Genomic DNA, 15,521 nt, shown 5'->3' on the forward strand with positions numbered 1-15,521 from the left:
ATATGACTGTAAGTATGTAGGTTTAGACATATATTTATTGGTGAGCTATTGGGGCACTTGAAGACATTGTTCGTACTGAAACACCTTCTCACGTTTATTCCTGGATGGGTTTGGTTGATAGTGCTAAGTGTTGGGAAGTGGGTTAAAATAAATCAGATAGGGGGGAAAAAAAGTTAATTCTTACTAAAAACTGCAGCCTTTGCCTCTCTGTCTCTGGAGTAAACTCCCTGGACATTGGAATGATTTCCCCATTACGGATGATAATGGCCCTGCAATGAAACATGGAATGAGGACATTAGAGAGCATGTGAGAGAAAGAGACAGTATAGGAAGGGAAAGCAGAAAGGACATCCGCGGGCAAAGGGAAGCAGCAGTGTTAGCTAAGGTCCACTTTGCGTACGCTTATTTTCTATACAGAAAGGTGATTACTGTGCAGGTGGTTCGGGGAGAAGAATAAGCATGAAGTGTGGCATGAGAAAATGGTCTAGGCAGCTGATAAATGCAATGCATTGCCACACATTAAGTAGCCTAAAGAGGCTCCCTCTCCCACAGATTCCTCTTCCCAAAATGCCATCTTATGAGGCATTTGCAATTGCATCATGGAGCTCAGAGACCTATCAGTCAAAGTCTCCCTGATAGCCTCCTGTCAACTGCGCTACCACAATTGGAGGAAGAGAGAATCCTCTAGCTCGCTGCACCCCTTTCAATCTAAAGAGGCAGAATTCATTCCTGCTGTGTTCTAAGGATTACTGTAGCTCCTTATTTCGTAAGGAAGGTTAAATCTAGAGGCCTTGTCTTACACAAGGCCATTCGGTGAGGTCCATGGAGAAGAGATCTGAACGCAAGTGTCACATTTCAGCCCAGTACCAGTAATTCTCTATCTGTACGGGAAGTTGCAGGCACAGGTATTTGGGATTCGTCTCCCACTTCAAAAAAACCTCTCTGTAAAATGGATTAGAGCCTTCCCGAACCTGATGCCTTCCAGATATTTTGGAGTACAACTCCGATCAGCAGGCTCTGCAGAGCTTGTCTGTAGTCCGGGGCGGAAGTCCCCGGTTGACTGGAAGGCCTGGGATGTTCTTGGCATGATAGCCTAAGTCCAGCAGGTTCCTGGCGGGGCATCCTGGCCGATTTAGCCCTCCAAGGCCCACTGCCCCTGTGGATCCTGCTGCCCAAGGTGGTTGCCTCACCTTGTCTCATGGGTGGGCCAGCCCTGAACAGTGGGACATTGGACAACACAAACACATGATGAAAGGAAGCAGAGCATTAGGAAGAATCAATCTAGAAAACAGCAGAAAGAATGAAGGGTGATCATGAGAAGAAAAGCATGGCCAACATAATCGGTAACCATCAACAAAACCATAAGATACAAAGTGCTCAATACATAAATTTGAATATGCACAATTCTCACTCCAGCCAACACTATTGATTGCTAACATACTGAGATTGAGCAAGAGAAGTGCTGCTGTTTTCAAACAAAAGAAGACACAAAATTCAACTGAACTGCAATGGTAGGCAACAACTGTGCTTAACTCCCAAAGCCTCCAGGTTTGCTGGAAGTGGCAGTTCTAATTTTGTCTAAATCTTGCATCAGGATCCCGGTTCTGCTGCACTAAAGAATGGACTATGACATATTTAAATAATTATTCTGGTTTGATGAAAAACTTGCATTTGTCTGCAACAGTGATAGAGAGGATGTGCCACAGACACGTGCTCAGAGCTCCTGACTGATGCATGGGAAACATTACCAACAAATTTGCCCTTCCTATCTTTTTATCCATTCATTGTTTCCTACTTGGGTTTTTTTCAACATGCACAGAGCAGAGGGTAGCATCTCTGTTTTTCATGCAAAACCACAAAGAAGACCGACAGAGAAATCAGAATGAGGAACAGAACAAGCAGAAGACTCAGTGGGGAAAACAAAACCAATACTTGCCAACTCAAAAACAACAACAACAACAACAACAACAACCTGCAATCATTTCCCCTTGTTTGGGAGCCCTTGCTCTAATTGGCATCCTTGTTTCACTTTCATTCATCTATATTCCAAAGGTTCTTAAGGCAACAAGAAGACATTTGATGAGAAAAAAGTCAAAGATGACACACCAAGAAAGTAATGGTATTCCACGTTTAGAAATGAATCACTAACAGCAATTGTAACCATGGACACTGTATCAACTATGGATTAACTGGAGACATCTACACTGCTCTATAGTCTAAAAGTGGCCTAGCAACTATTCCTTAGCCTACTTTATGTATTATCTACTGCTGTCGCTGCCCCAATGTTGTATGGTATCTTTTCCATGCCCCTGAAAGGGAAAATGTGTGCACATTGGCCTCCATGAAATTGGGGGTGCTACACAATTGTGGTTCCAGATCCTGTGGAAGCCTATGCAGATGGAACTCTATGCACATAGGCTCCTCCTCTTCAGACATTCCCACCAGTGCCTAGATCTTGGGGCTGGTTCCGGGAATACTCACAGTGTTGGGAGTAGGGCCACAAATGCAGCCTCACTGCCTATTCTACTCATGGAGCCCTTTTCCTGTGAACAGTGGCGTAGCGTGGGTTGTCAGCACCCGGGGCAAGGCAAGTAATTTGCACCCCTGCCAGGTAGGGGCAGAGAGCTGCGAGTGTGAGCGCCCCCCCAGATGTTGCGCCCGGTGCGGCCGGCCCCCCCTGCACCCCCCACGCTACGCCACTGCCTGTGAATGATGGGGACTATTCTCCCTAAACTACAGTTCAGTAAGAAAAAAGAGCTAAGAATCTCTATTGGAGAATCATCACAACCTTCTCCAAACTGCATTCCCAGGATTCTATTAAACTGGTATACTGCCAATGAAAGTTTATAATGTAAATATACCCAGACAACTCCACACTTGGATTACAACACAATATCTCGCTGATTACACTCCCACACACACACACCATGCATCCAAGCTGGTTATGACTTTGAGAATGGCTTCCTTGCAGTCTATAGGTACCATCAGCAAACCTCCTGATTTCCTGTTCTCTAACCTAATTTCCTACCAAAGTGACCACAGATTGACAAAAACAGTTTCAAAACACACCCACATTCATCAGGATGGAATCTACATAACAGAATGGTTGTTGCACACTAAAGGCTATTCCTCATACTGATTAGGATTGAAAGGAGACTATAAAAAGACTCAGAAAATGCAAACAAAAGGTACAGCATGGCCTTAAAGGGGGCGGGGAGAGGTGACTCCTCTAATATTGTCTTTCCCTCTTCGCATGCTAAAATCAATAAGACCTGAGATACAAGGGTGTCAGCAACCCAAAGGTGAAAGAAGGGCATTTTGAGCAGGATTTCAACAATCCTGTGGGGGGGGGGGGGGGTTGGCCAAAAAATATCAGATACTAGTTTTTTGTTTTAAATCTATGAAAAGCATCTGTCAGATGCTGGTACTCTCAAAATGCTTTCATTTATTTTCAACGTTTACTAAAGAGTTTGGGTTAAAAATAAAGAAAACAGTTACTCATTGAAATATAGCTGTTTTCATATTTGGCATTAGTACTACATGAATGTCCTGATTATCAAAGAGAGATTTGTTTTAAAATTGCTGCTGCAAGGCCAAGGTAAAGAGACAAGCAGTAAAAACATTTTTTGGAACGCATCAACAAACATTGATTTTTCCATGCCTAAGACACAGCACCCCTTCCCCCTTCCCCCCTTCCCCTTGTACAGTAAAGCCTGCATCTGTGGGGAGGAAAATGGGGAAACACTTGTTAGCCCTATACCTAATGCTATTATACCTGCTGAAAACACAGACAGAGCACAAGCAGGGCTGGCAGTCCCAATTTTGTTCCCCCACTTCCATTATGTACAGAAAGGATGAACAGCCTTTTCCACACTGAGGCTTCATTGACTCATGGTCCATCCTTCAAGGCCAACTTGTGAAAATGGGTGTGCTCAAAGTGTAAAAGTTGGTGTGGCCAATCTTTTTTTTTTTTTTTTTTAATGATATGGGCTGGTCCAAATCGGACCTTTGGCCTCACAGTACTAGCAGCTGGGTACTAATGGGAGCAACCAGGCAATATATGATTTTTAAAAAGCTAAGTTTTTGAAAAACAAAATTATCTTTTTTAAAAAATGCAGGCACTTGGTGGGGGTTGTACAAACACCTTTCGGCATCAAAGTGGTTCGGTACCTCAGATAATGACTACGTAAAGGCCAGGGTATATTATTCCTTTCCTAGTGTCACCATATGTATACCTCCCTGGTGGTTTACTGCCTCCACCATAGGGCATAGGCGAGCACATGGAGGGGCGCATATTTCTAGATAGACTTTGGTGGGTAAGTGGCTTTCTCTCTAACACTCTTGAAAGACATATTTATTCTGGGCTCTCATATGACCTTTCCAAGCTCACTTGCTTACATGAGGGCGTTCCATTCCATGACCAACAGGCAACTATGGCTGGGAAAGACTTCGGTTCATTTCCACTAGGGAGTCAAGGAATCTTATCCTGCTCCTGGTGACATGGCTTGGGCTGCCACGACCCAGCAAGCAGCAGAGTAGCCTTTCCCACCCTCGTCTCTCTCCTACCTACTGTCACCTGCATTGGCCACGTAGAACTTCCCCAGGAGATAAACCGCAGCCAGGGCGCAGCAGCCTCCTGATGCATGCCGAGCCACCCGTTCCTGCTCGATTTGAATGTCCTGGGGAGAAAGAAGAAGAGACTCACTTGTGGAAGGCAGCTCTCTGAAGAGAGGTGCAGCGCAACAAGACAGGAAGCACACACATGCATCAAGGTGATCAGGGATGGGGAAACCTTTGGCTCTCCAGATGTTGTTGGACTCCAAAATCCCACTGGCCTTGGCCACTGGTCCACGGCAGCTCATGCTGATGTGGTCCAACAACAAAACCCAAGCACAGGTCCTCCATCCCTGAATTAGGATTATCTTTTACAGCAATCACCCAAGCTGCCTCAATGGTTGAACATTAAAGCTCTGGTAGCTCCCAGTGCCCTGGCTATACCAGCTGCTCCTTACAAGATTTTTTGCAATTGGGTCCGAATATTACACAAGGTGTGAATGCATGCAATGGTAGGAAGCCCAATGATCTGTTTTAAGATGTGGAAAAGCCATGTGGAGGAAGCAGCGATCAGGAGCAGAGAGTGATTCATTCTTTACCCACTCACCACTTTGTTGCTCTCACAATTAGCTTCCCACATAGGTACCTGCACTTCCAACATGTTTCTTGGGAAGTGCATATAGCTCAGTCAAGAACAAAATAGACATGTATTGCTTCTGTTCTAAAGGGCGTGTATAAATTGAAGCATTTCCCTTTAAAAAATGCAGACATTTTTCCAATCCCCACTTACCTAGGTAGGAATGGGGAAGCATTTGCAGATAAATACATACCTGACATGATAATACTGATGTTTCTATACTCTGGTGTATGGATCTACTCACTTGAGGTTATCTTTTAAACTTACTAAATCTCTGAAATTGGCTTCACAGCATTTGGTTTCCTCTCGGGTCAAGGAGAACAGCAGAACCCTCAGACTCATTCCTTATTTTACTAATGGAAGCACATCAACTCCTAATCTGCTTTTAAAGGCAATCAATGCCTATTTTTCCTAATCTGTTTTAGACCTTTAGTCCTTCCCTTCCCTTCCTCTTCCAATTTAGACCAAGCTAGGAGGATTTTAATTGCATGCAAATAATTAACATGCATTTTTTTTATTAAAAAAAGCTGCCGCAGAAAGAATGAGATTGGGGCTGCAATACATTAAGAGGGAAGGTTAAACCTGTCCTCCTCCTCCTCCTCCTCCTCGATGAACCCAACAAAAATCTGTAGAAACTTCCCTTCCCTTTGCTCCCAAGGGTACTGGCAGTTAGGAATCCGGCAGAACATATTTGCTTTTCAGCAACAGTGCATCCATCCTCTCCTGAAGTAGCTCCCTTATCTGAGTTTGCATGGCTTTAATATGCAATCTTGCAAAGGACTGTGTGCTGTTCCAGTGATGTAATTTGTTTGTGTGTGGTGGCTTCTCATCACAAGATGACAATATCATGGTGTGTGAGCATTGTTGAGGAAGTTTCTGCCCACACATCAATCCCAGAATGCACTGGGCATTTCTCCAAGATAGGATCAGGGATAAGATACACACTCACACACACACACACACACACACACACAATCAGTTCAGTAGGGCTATTCACTTCCTCGTTATTAGAATCAAAGAACTGTAGCATTGTAAGGGACCACAAGAGTCATCTAGTCTGATCCCCTGCAATGCAGGAATCTTTTTACCCTACATGGGGCTTGAACCCACAACCCTTAGGTTAGGAGTCTGATACTCTACCATCTGAGCTATTCTGCAGGTATTGCTTACAATGACTACTAAGAGGAACAATAGTGTTTAAAATCTGCAAATATACATGATTAATTATTACAGCAAGGTAGAAAGGAATGTGCTGGAGAGACTTGTAAATATTTTTAAAGGCATTTGGGGAAGGGCTGTAGCTCATTGATAGAACATCTGTTTTCCATGCTGAAGGTCCCATGTTCAATTCCTGGCATCTCTAGGTAGGACCCGGAATGTACCATGTCTGAAACCCTGGAAAGCTGCTACCAGACAGTGTAGACAACACTGATGGACAAATTATCTCTATAGTGCAGATTTACATGCTTCTATTGCTAACTTATTTTAAAAGTGGAGGTGAAACAGTAGCAACAGCACATTTATTCTGTGCACTGAAGGTCTGGGGATCACTATTCGACTTCTCAGGACCCACACTTACACCCAGTTTGTCATGTGGGAAGCCATGAAAAATTATATGCTTCTAGTGTATGACTATGTTACTTCCTGTACTGCAGCAATGGAGCCTGGGGGCCTGAACTTCGCAAGGCTGAGCTGCAGAGGAACAGCCAAGCAGAGCAGACTCATGATCTGAAAGCTGGGTAAGCAAATACCCTGTCAGACCAAAATAGTCATGGGTTGCCCTGTCAGCATCTTGGCTGCAAAAGGAAGTGAATCCACATTCTGGATGGAGGACAGCCAGGCAGGAACGGAACACATCCCAGATCGTAGGACTGTCTCCAGCTTGCACTTTATGCCATGTCTGTCACTGTGTGGGCTCATCGAAAAATGGATTTTTTTAAAAAAAACCCCCACACAAAACAATTAATTTAGGTTTCTTTCATTTGTGACCTCAAATGATTCCAGCTGGGTATCAGAGCTATACTTATCTAATTTAAATCTTGAGATTTAGGAAAATTCGGGAGTGAATAATTCAACCAAGGTCACTTGGTCAGTTTCAAGGTCAAACAGAATTCTTTACGTGGGATCTCCCATGTGCAAACTCAGTTTTCTATCTATTGCACTCCACTTCTGGCCAGTAAAATCTTTTAAAATGTTTTTATAGCATTGAATCAGACCTTCTTCTCCGGCATACCCCCCGTTTTTTTCTAGCACACTCACCATCTGCTTGAATGCATTCTCAATAGCTCCCACCACCAAACTCTCATGGGAAACGGCCTTTTCCATATGGAAGCGTGGCAGGGCATTGTTTGGGACCTCAGCATCTTCCTCAGCCAGAGGAACCCTGTTTGGTTGTCCTAGAACTGTCCTGGGACCATCTTCCAGGCAGATTGGAGGAAGGGATGAGTCTTGCAAGATGTCCACCAAGTCTCGGAGTTGGTCACGGATTTGGAAGTGAAGCAGCTTGGATGCCATGACTGCAGCCCCGCTTCCAGCATGCCCATCAAACAAGCCCCAGTAGTAAAATGTCAGGCCTTTGGTGCCCTGCAGGGAACAAGGTACAAATCAAATCAAATATAGGAGAGAATTGCCCCGAAGAGCCGAAGGAAACAAAACACATGTTAAAAACCAAAAGAGACGAGGCAGTAACATTTCTAGTGACCCATGATTCCATAAACTTTAATTGTTGAAGCAACATTCAGCTCCTTCTGCACCACTGGTTAACTTAAAGCACAGTGTGCAAATTTAGAGGCTTAGAGGACATCCTCTTCCCGGACTCCTGATCTACTGCAATGCAACTGGAGGATGAGAAACGGAGGGAAGGATCTGTGCGTAAAAGGCTATGGAGTAAAAAAGCTTGAAGGGCACGTATGGCAAATTCATGTGCCACTCATTCCTTTTACAGCAACATTGACAATAAGTACTCCAGGGGAGAATGGAACAAATCTCAAGGGAACTTCTGAAGTTCCAAACGTCTTGTGTCAATACATCAGCTGTGAGTGGAATCACTTTCTCCTCTCCTCAAACCAGGATAGAGAAGGTAGACCTAGGACTGAGAGCCAACATTTAGAAGGAACTCCAGCCATTGTGTTGCTCACCCCTTCTAGATCTCCAGAGGTTTCCTTGGGGGCTGGGTTATTCCTCACAGCCCGTCTCTTTTCCACATACACTGCCTCACAACACGCTTGATCCTCGTTGTGTTGGCTCTTGCCAGCATTTATCACCCTGGGCAGAAAGAAAGATGCAAACAGACAGTGTTTGATTAGATTAGTGAACTTCCTTTTCCCATGCGTCAAGGCACTCTCAAAGCAAATATAAAAAAATGTAACATAAGCACTGATAACTGGGAAACACTGGCCTGCGAGCGCTCCAACTGGAGAACAGCCTTTACCAAAGGTGCCATGGACTTTGAAGAAGCACAAACTCAGTGCGAAAAGGAGAAATGAGCTAAGAGGAACACACATTTGGCAAATCCACTCTGGCCCAGAAACCGGTGTCCCCACTGTGGAAGAATGTGTGGATCCAGAACTGGTCTCTACAGTCACTTATGGACTCACTGTTAAGACTGTGTTCATGGAAGACAATCTTACTCAGCTACAAGTAGTCACAGAAGAAGAAGAAGAAGAAGAAGAAGAAGAAGAAGAAGAAGAAGAAGAAGAGCTTTTTTACAAAGCTGAAGACGTAGTGCCATGTCAATTCTTCCAGGAAAGTGGAAGACAATCTGAAAGAGGGCATATTTGGTAGTCACAGCTTCACACATTGCACAATATGCTGTCTGCTGACTGGGCAATCCTCCTTGCCTAAGACCTGGCCCTGGCATTGTGTGGTGTGTACACTTATCCCACTTCAATGGTTTCTTTAGTGCTTGTTGAACTGGTGGCCTATGGGCACCAACAGGTCCACTAAGCCATTTCTAGTGGCCCATGCACCAGCACTGCCACTAAAAATATTGGTAGCAGCATCAGTGGCAGCATTGTCCTTGGAGGAAAGAAATACAGCTCAGAGTCTAGTGATGGCTCAAGATCGCAATACCTGAAAGATCGTCTCTCCCCATATATACTGTCCTGGACTTTGTGTTCATCATCTAAGGCCCTTCTTTGTGTGCCTCCTCCACATGAAGTCTGGAGAATGGGCCTTTTCTGCAGTGGCTCCCTGTTTCTGAAATGCTCTTCCCAGAGAGGTTCGTCTGGTGCCTCCATTATATATATTTTAGGTGCCAGGTAAGAACACTCCTCTTTGGCTGATTAAAATTCTACAGCCATTTAAATGTGTTTGTGGGAGGGGGGTGTATTATTGTTTTGTTGCTTCTGTTTCAACTACTTATTTGTGCTTTTATCTTGTATTTTTACCTTGTGAACCTTCCTGAGCTCTTTTGATGAAGGCCAGTATATAAAATAAAATAAAATAATAGTGAGGGAAATCATTTGGGCAGAACCTATTGGTAGCAGTTTTCTTTCCTCCTCCATGGGGAAAGTAGGCAGCCAAGAGCTCTGATCTGGGGCTGATGTTTCCTGAGTGCTCTTTATTACTGCAGGCACTCTAGAAACCTTGGATCAGTTCAGATCACTTGGTTGTTTACTCCCTCTGTGAAAGAGAAGAGATTGCCACCAATGGCAACCATCCTCAACCCTAACCTTTCCCATCAGTTGTTAAGTGGTATCTCTCAGTTTTTCCTTGTGTGGCTACAGAAATGAGGGCAATACTAACGTCAGTTGCAAAAACACAACAACCCATCTTTGTGGGAGGAAGTTGTAGAAATGTGAAACAGGAAACGTTCCTTGGACAAGAGCAGGCAGAAATTCTGTTTGCAGAGCAAAAATGGGTTGACATTTGAGGAGTGTGGTTGAACAGAGTCTGAAAGCTTTAAAACTCTCAAACTTCCTCTCACGTACACTTTCCCAGAGCCAAGAGGTTAGCAAAACCCTCCACATGCCTCTGAAGCAACAATGTCTTTTTAAACACATAAAAGAACTGGAAGTACAAACAAACTGGAGGCGTGTCATCGTTTTAAACTGAAAATACCCAACCACACACAGAAAGCAAAAATAAATAATTAAGAAAATCATGTATTTCATACATTTATATTTTGCCATCAAACTAATATACATGGTGTCCCACATAGTTCAGTCCCCCGTTTTAGCAAAGATGCTCTGCCTGTGTTTCATGTGCCTTCAGACCATAGCCTGATATATTTTAAGACAATGCCTCCTTCTCCTGAAGCTTTTCTGAAAAGGCAGGAAGCAGAAAGAAGAGTTGGAAGATATATAGTACCTCAGAAAATGAGAAGGAAGTGGAGCACACAGAACCTGCTCCAGGTATCACCATACAGATCCTGTTCTTTGCCTGCAGGCTAAATCCAGCTCAGTTGTCATATATCTGCTTGTCCGTGACATACAACTAGTGGGGTTGTCAACTTTTCAACTAGCCTGTGGATCTGCTGTAATCATCAGGCAAAAATAGTTCTTTTCAATTATGTAAGGGGGAGAGTGGGCCTATCCTGGCTGGCTTTGCCCCTACCCTCATGCCTCCACACACTGGGAAATTATATACCAGTGAGGTGATTAGGGTGCCAGCCCATGAGATACTTCCCCCAATGAGAGCAGGGGTCAGGAACACAATCGCAGGAGCAGGGCCAGCTGGTGCAAGCCCCACCGCAAGACAGCAAACTCCTGAAGATGGAAATAGATCACTTCCAAGCTGTGAAAAGCTTTCCCTTGGGGTTCCCTGCTGTTTGCCACTGTCAAGGGCAGGGATGGGCAAATACGTCAAATCTTGCAAAACTGTTTCTCCTAATATGATGCATTTTTGTATGTTATTTTTCACTAATATGTGCATTTCTATGCACACGTTGCACTAGCATATATATTTTTGTACACATTACTTGGCTGACAAACTTGCAGAGTAAAATTTGGAGAAGTGCGAATTTCAAAAGAGGGGTGTTTCAGTTCATGTCTTGTTTTGGAAAGCGGGAATTAAGCAAGTCCTCCAATTGTGAACGGAAACAAAATTCTCCCTGATCCCAGGGCAAGAAAAACTGCTGCAGAGGCTGCTTGAAATTTGACAGTGCTGTGATTTGGTACATATCATGTGATTCAATTTACTGTTATCCCATAAAGATTACAGCTGCAATCCTGACCTCACTTATCTGTAAGTAGCTCCCACTGCATTCAATGGGACATACTTCTGAGTAGCCATGGTTAAGACTGCAGCTTACATGGCACACCTAGATTCCTTCTCAGAAATAATGTCACCCAAATGTATTGAGTTTTATCTCAGCCTTCACAGATTTGTGGGCAGCTTCAGACATTACAAAGAAATGTGCATCTACAAATGATAAAGCATAACTGCAGCAAACATGTCATTATATGGGTAAGATTCTTAAGAAAACGGGAATCAAACCCAGATTTGTATTTCTTACAATTTGTTGCCTATGAAGTGGTCCTTTGGTACGTTTCTACCCTTAAAAGAACCTTAACTTTCTACATTCTCCAGCAATGCATGATGGATGTATGTAAAATAAACATGCATTAGTGGATTATGGTGGCTCATTTTGAGCAGGGCCATGGCACCGTTGGACAGTTATGTGCAGAGAGAGGCACTAATCCCAGATGGCAGGTGTTGTGGGCAGCAATGGCAGCCTTCCCACACCCAGCTATTCCTCCAGAACACTCTGGCTATTCCTCACTGTTTGACATTAGACCTAAATGTTCCCCAGGCCTATCACACACATCCTAAACAAGCCTGCTGCCCTCAAGTGCCCTGGAGGAAGTCATTCCATTCCCAGTGTTGAAGTCCAGTCAGTTTTGGGCATTGAATGGAGGGATGTGCCACCTTGCCCTCTGCCTCAAGCAGCAAAATGCTTTGAGTCAGTTCTGGTTATTTGTTTACTTCTTATTTATTTTATTTCTGAATCGCTTCTCATGCGGCATCTCAAAGTGATGTACAACAGTTACAGTGGTACCTCGGGTTACATACACTTCAGGTTACAGACGCTTCAGGTTACAGACTCCGCTAACCCAGAAATAGTGCTTCAGGTTAAGAACTTTGCTTCAGGATGAGAACAGAAATTGTGCTCCGGCGGCATGGTGGCAGCAGGAGGCCCCATTAGCTAAAGTGGTGATTCAGGTTAAGAACAGGTTCAGGTTAAGAACAGACCTCCAGAACGAATTATGTTCTTAACCTGAGGTACCACTGTATGTGCAACTGTTAGAAGATGGTGGTTTTTATTATTATTATTTATTACATTTATATACCACTTTCATCTAGGAAGTTCCAAATCCTGTAAATGGTAACGCCCATACAGTTTCCGCACAGCTACAAATATATGTTTCTATTTACAGCCAAATACCCCTGTTTTAAACACTTTTACTCTGAAGCAGATTTCAATCCAGCCTTCAAGTTAAGTGCACTTACACCTCAGGCTGAGATCCTATGCATGCTTAGTTGAGAATAAGCCCTACTGAATTCAGCAGCATTTATCTAAGTAAATATTCACTGCATAAACACAACCTGCAACTTTGAGAGTAACCAGTAATTTTAATGGAGCTTCTCCAGAGGAAACAGATCCAAGTGTTCAATTGACAACAATGGTCAAGGTCTCTCCTTCCCTAAATAAAAAGTTCAGAAAGAAAAGAAAACCAGATCAGCAAAGGGCACCTCCCCTATCTAGATAATTATTTTTAGAACCTGTATCATTATCTCAGGGCTGAGCCCTAGTAACCTTCTTATAACCAAGATGTGTTTTCCTGCCAAACAAAGGCAAGCTAAGGTCAGGGACAGAGCAGCAAGGAGTCATCCACTTTTATGAAAAGTGGAACGTTTCACTTATTGGAAACTGAAACTATAATTTTATGTAGATATGTGAAATGTACATAGGAATAAAAATAGAATAAAAGAGGGAAGGAGTAAAAGCTCTCTTTTATGTAGTTTCAGTGTTTTGTAATATAAACCTGATGAATTACCGGTATATTCTTTTAAAAAGAGACCCAGCTAAAACAAGCATGAGCTCCTTTGTCTGTCCAAACTCCTATATTTCACCAGCTAGATGCCAATTTCCCCAAACACTGCATCTCACTATACCCCATAAAAACTTTAGCTACTGAATTTCTATCCACAGGAACCTGTTCAGAATAATGTGTGGTGATCTTAGTGAGAATAAAAATAAAAAATTCACCCACACAAGCCCCAGACACCAGAGGGTTAAAGTAGTTTGCTATTTTTGTATGTTCTGGATTCTCTCCAAAAATACATTTAGCCATATTTTCAAGCTTTTTCTTCCAACTGCAAGGACAAGAGAGCTGCTTGTGTGGGTGTGCATGAGAGCCAAAAGTGGGTTAACATTAAATGCAAGACTGCATTTAAAATGTCTGTTTTTCCTTTAACAGTAGCAAAGTGGGGACAGTAATTCGATGGGGACTGTGGAACATGGAGAGTTTTATTTTTAAACTCATGCTGGCTTGACCCTGAGAGATCCTGATTTTCAGTGTTTAATCATCTTGTATATGGCAAAATCTGGAATATTTCATGAATTCGAAGGTCATCCTTCCTCACGAGCTATACTAATCTTCTCTATATTGTATTTATTATGAACAAAGCTGAAGAAAAAGACAGGAGCTGTCCATTTGTAATGACAAATTTTGGTGGGTGGGTGTTGTTGCAAGAAATGATCATTTACAAACTTTCTGAAGAAAAGAAGGTTAGGAGACTCAGTTTGATAGCATCACCGACCTCTCCCAGCAACTAATCCAACACCTGCCCGCCATACCTTTAAAGAAGGCGGCAAGGAACTCAAGCCTTTCCTGGGACTCTCAGCTGCACCTAATGTAAATCATTCAAGAGAGACAGATTCTCCCACAGCAAGCCTATGCACAGTTCCTAGAACATAAAAATGTCACTGTGCACCAGAGCTTTCCAAACTTTTCATGTTGGTGACACACGTTTTAAACATGCATCATTTCATGACACAGTTAATCAGTTTTACTAGCAAGTCGGAGGTGAAACTAACCCCTTTGCAGCCCTGGGAGGAGCATGGGGATAATCTGTGCAACACTTACACACTGCAGCCGACACACTAATGTGTCGCGACACAGTTTGGAAAGCTCTGCTGTACACAGCTGAGCTCACTTCCTCATAAGGATCAGGTTGCATGTAAACAGGTAACAGTCTCAATATGCCTTTAACAGCAGAAGCAGAAAATAGATACACAGGCAGTGTTCCACGTTTTCCCTCCTGCACATCACCCAAAAAGAAGAAACATACTCGATAAAAACTGCATAAAATTTGCATGTGTTGTTGCATATAACTAAACGCAAACTTTAAAAATAATTGCTACAATTTAAGCACAGCGAGGAGCTAACCTGTATGCCTGCTCTGTCTACTCTCCTGGTGATGGGCAACTTCAAACACCCTCCCTTCTCCTCTGTATCTTCTTTCTCTTCTTCACTGCCCACCAAACGAAGACTGTCCTCTGCGAAACCGGACACAGAGCACCCTGCTAGGCTTGGTTAACTTAAAGAACTACTCCCAGCCCCATAGCCCCGCCCTGCCTTCTCCATGAGCGGCCGCAGAGCATCCTCAGACCGTCCGAGGTGAGTTAAGCATCTTGGACAGCTGACTGGCTACGCGACGGGGCTTCTCCACCTAACCGCGCACCTGAGCTCACAAGTCCTCAGAGAGCGGGGCGCGCTAGGCTAATTTGCAAGAGGGTGAGCGTCGCAGCTGCACGAAGACCTACGGCGCAAGGGTGGGGGATGTGGGATGGGGTTGATCGCGTTTGAGGAAAGGGCCAGTGTCAATTGATCAGCGGATTGGAAAGGCCAGAGCCCGAGTTTCATCGCGTTACCTCATCTACACGTGAATACACTCTCCCTTCTCGACACCCTCATACTAAGGGAGCTGTGCTAGAATGATTAAGAAAGGATGGAATCTACGTTAAAGGTTAGATTATAGGAGGGGCTCTGGTGCTGGATCCGTATTCCACAAGGACCATCTTGATGCTTGCGGGAAGCCCGCAAGCACCACGTGAAGGTAAACTGTCGTGCGCCCTTACCGTGGTAGAAACAAACACGCGCTCACCAACAGGTATTCAATGGTAGACTGCCTCTGAAGCTAGAGGCTCGCTTTGCGAACCATACATGGACCGTAAGCTCGCCTTGGCTCCGAAAGCCCTTATCTTTAAATCCCAAAGTTGTCTGAACATGCTCAGAGACACTTTACCACCCGCTACACGCCCGAGATTAGGGAGGGAAGAGAGGGAGAGACAGACAGACATAACCACAAGACCCACAAGCATG

General features: G+C 43.9%; 1 protein-coding gene and 1 non-coding gene across 3 annotated transcripts in view; both read right to left on the reverse strand.

The window, feature by feature from the left end:
* The window catches only part of PPM1J (protein phosphatase, Mg2+/Mn2+ dependent 1J), a 29,774-nt gene that overhangs the window by 13,409 nt on the left and 844 nt on the right, over positions 1-15,521 (reverse strand). For both annotated transcript variants that reach the window (XM_077929069.1, XM_028734510.2), the window contains exons 2-5: positions 8,328-8,454; positions 7,450-7,773; positions 4,566-4,678; positions 185-269 (exon numbers count right to left, since the gene is read on the reverse strand). In XM_077929069.1, coding sequence (XP_077785195.1) covers positions 185-269; positions 4,566-4,678; positions 7,450-7,704 — 453 coding nt within the window. In that variant the 5' untranslated portion in view covers positions 7,705-7,773; positions 8,328-8,454. The remainder of the gene's footprint in view (positions 1-184; positions 270-4,565; positions 4,679-7,449; positions 7,774-8,327; positions 8,455-15,521) is intronic.
* LOC114600013 (U6 spliceosomal RNA) lies at positions 13,735-13,839 on the reverse strand. Its single transcript, XR_003707424.1, has one exon. It is a non-coding gene; the product is annotated as a U6 spliceosomal RNA (small nuclear RNA).

The sequence above is a fragment of the Podarcis muralis genome, chromosome 5, assembly GCF_964188315.1.
Source record: "Podarcis muralis chromosome 5, rPodMur119.hap1.1, whole genome shotgun sequence".
NCBI lineage: Eukaryota > Metazoa > Chordata > Lepidosauria > Squamata > Lacertidae > Podarcis > Podarcis muralis.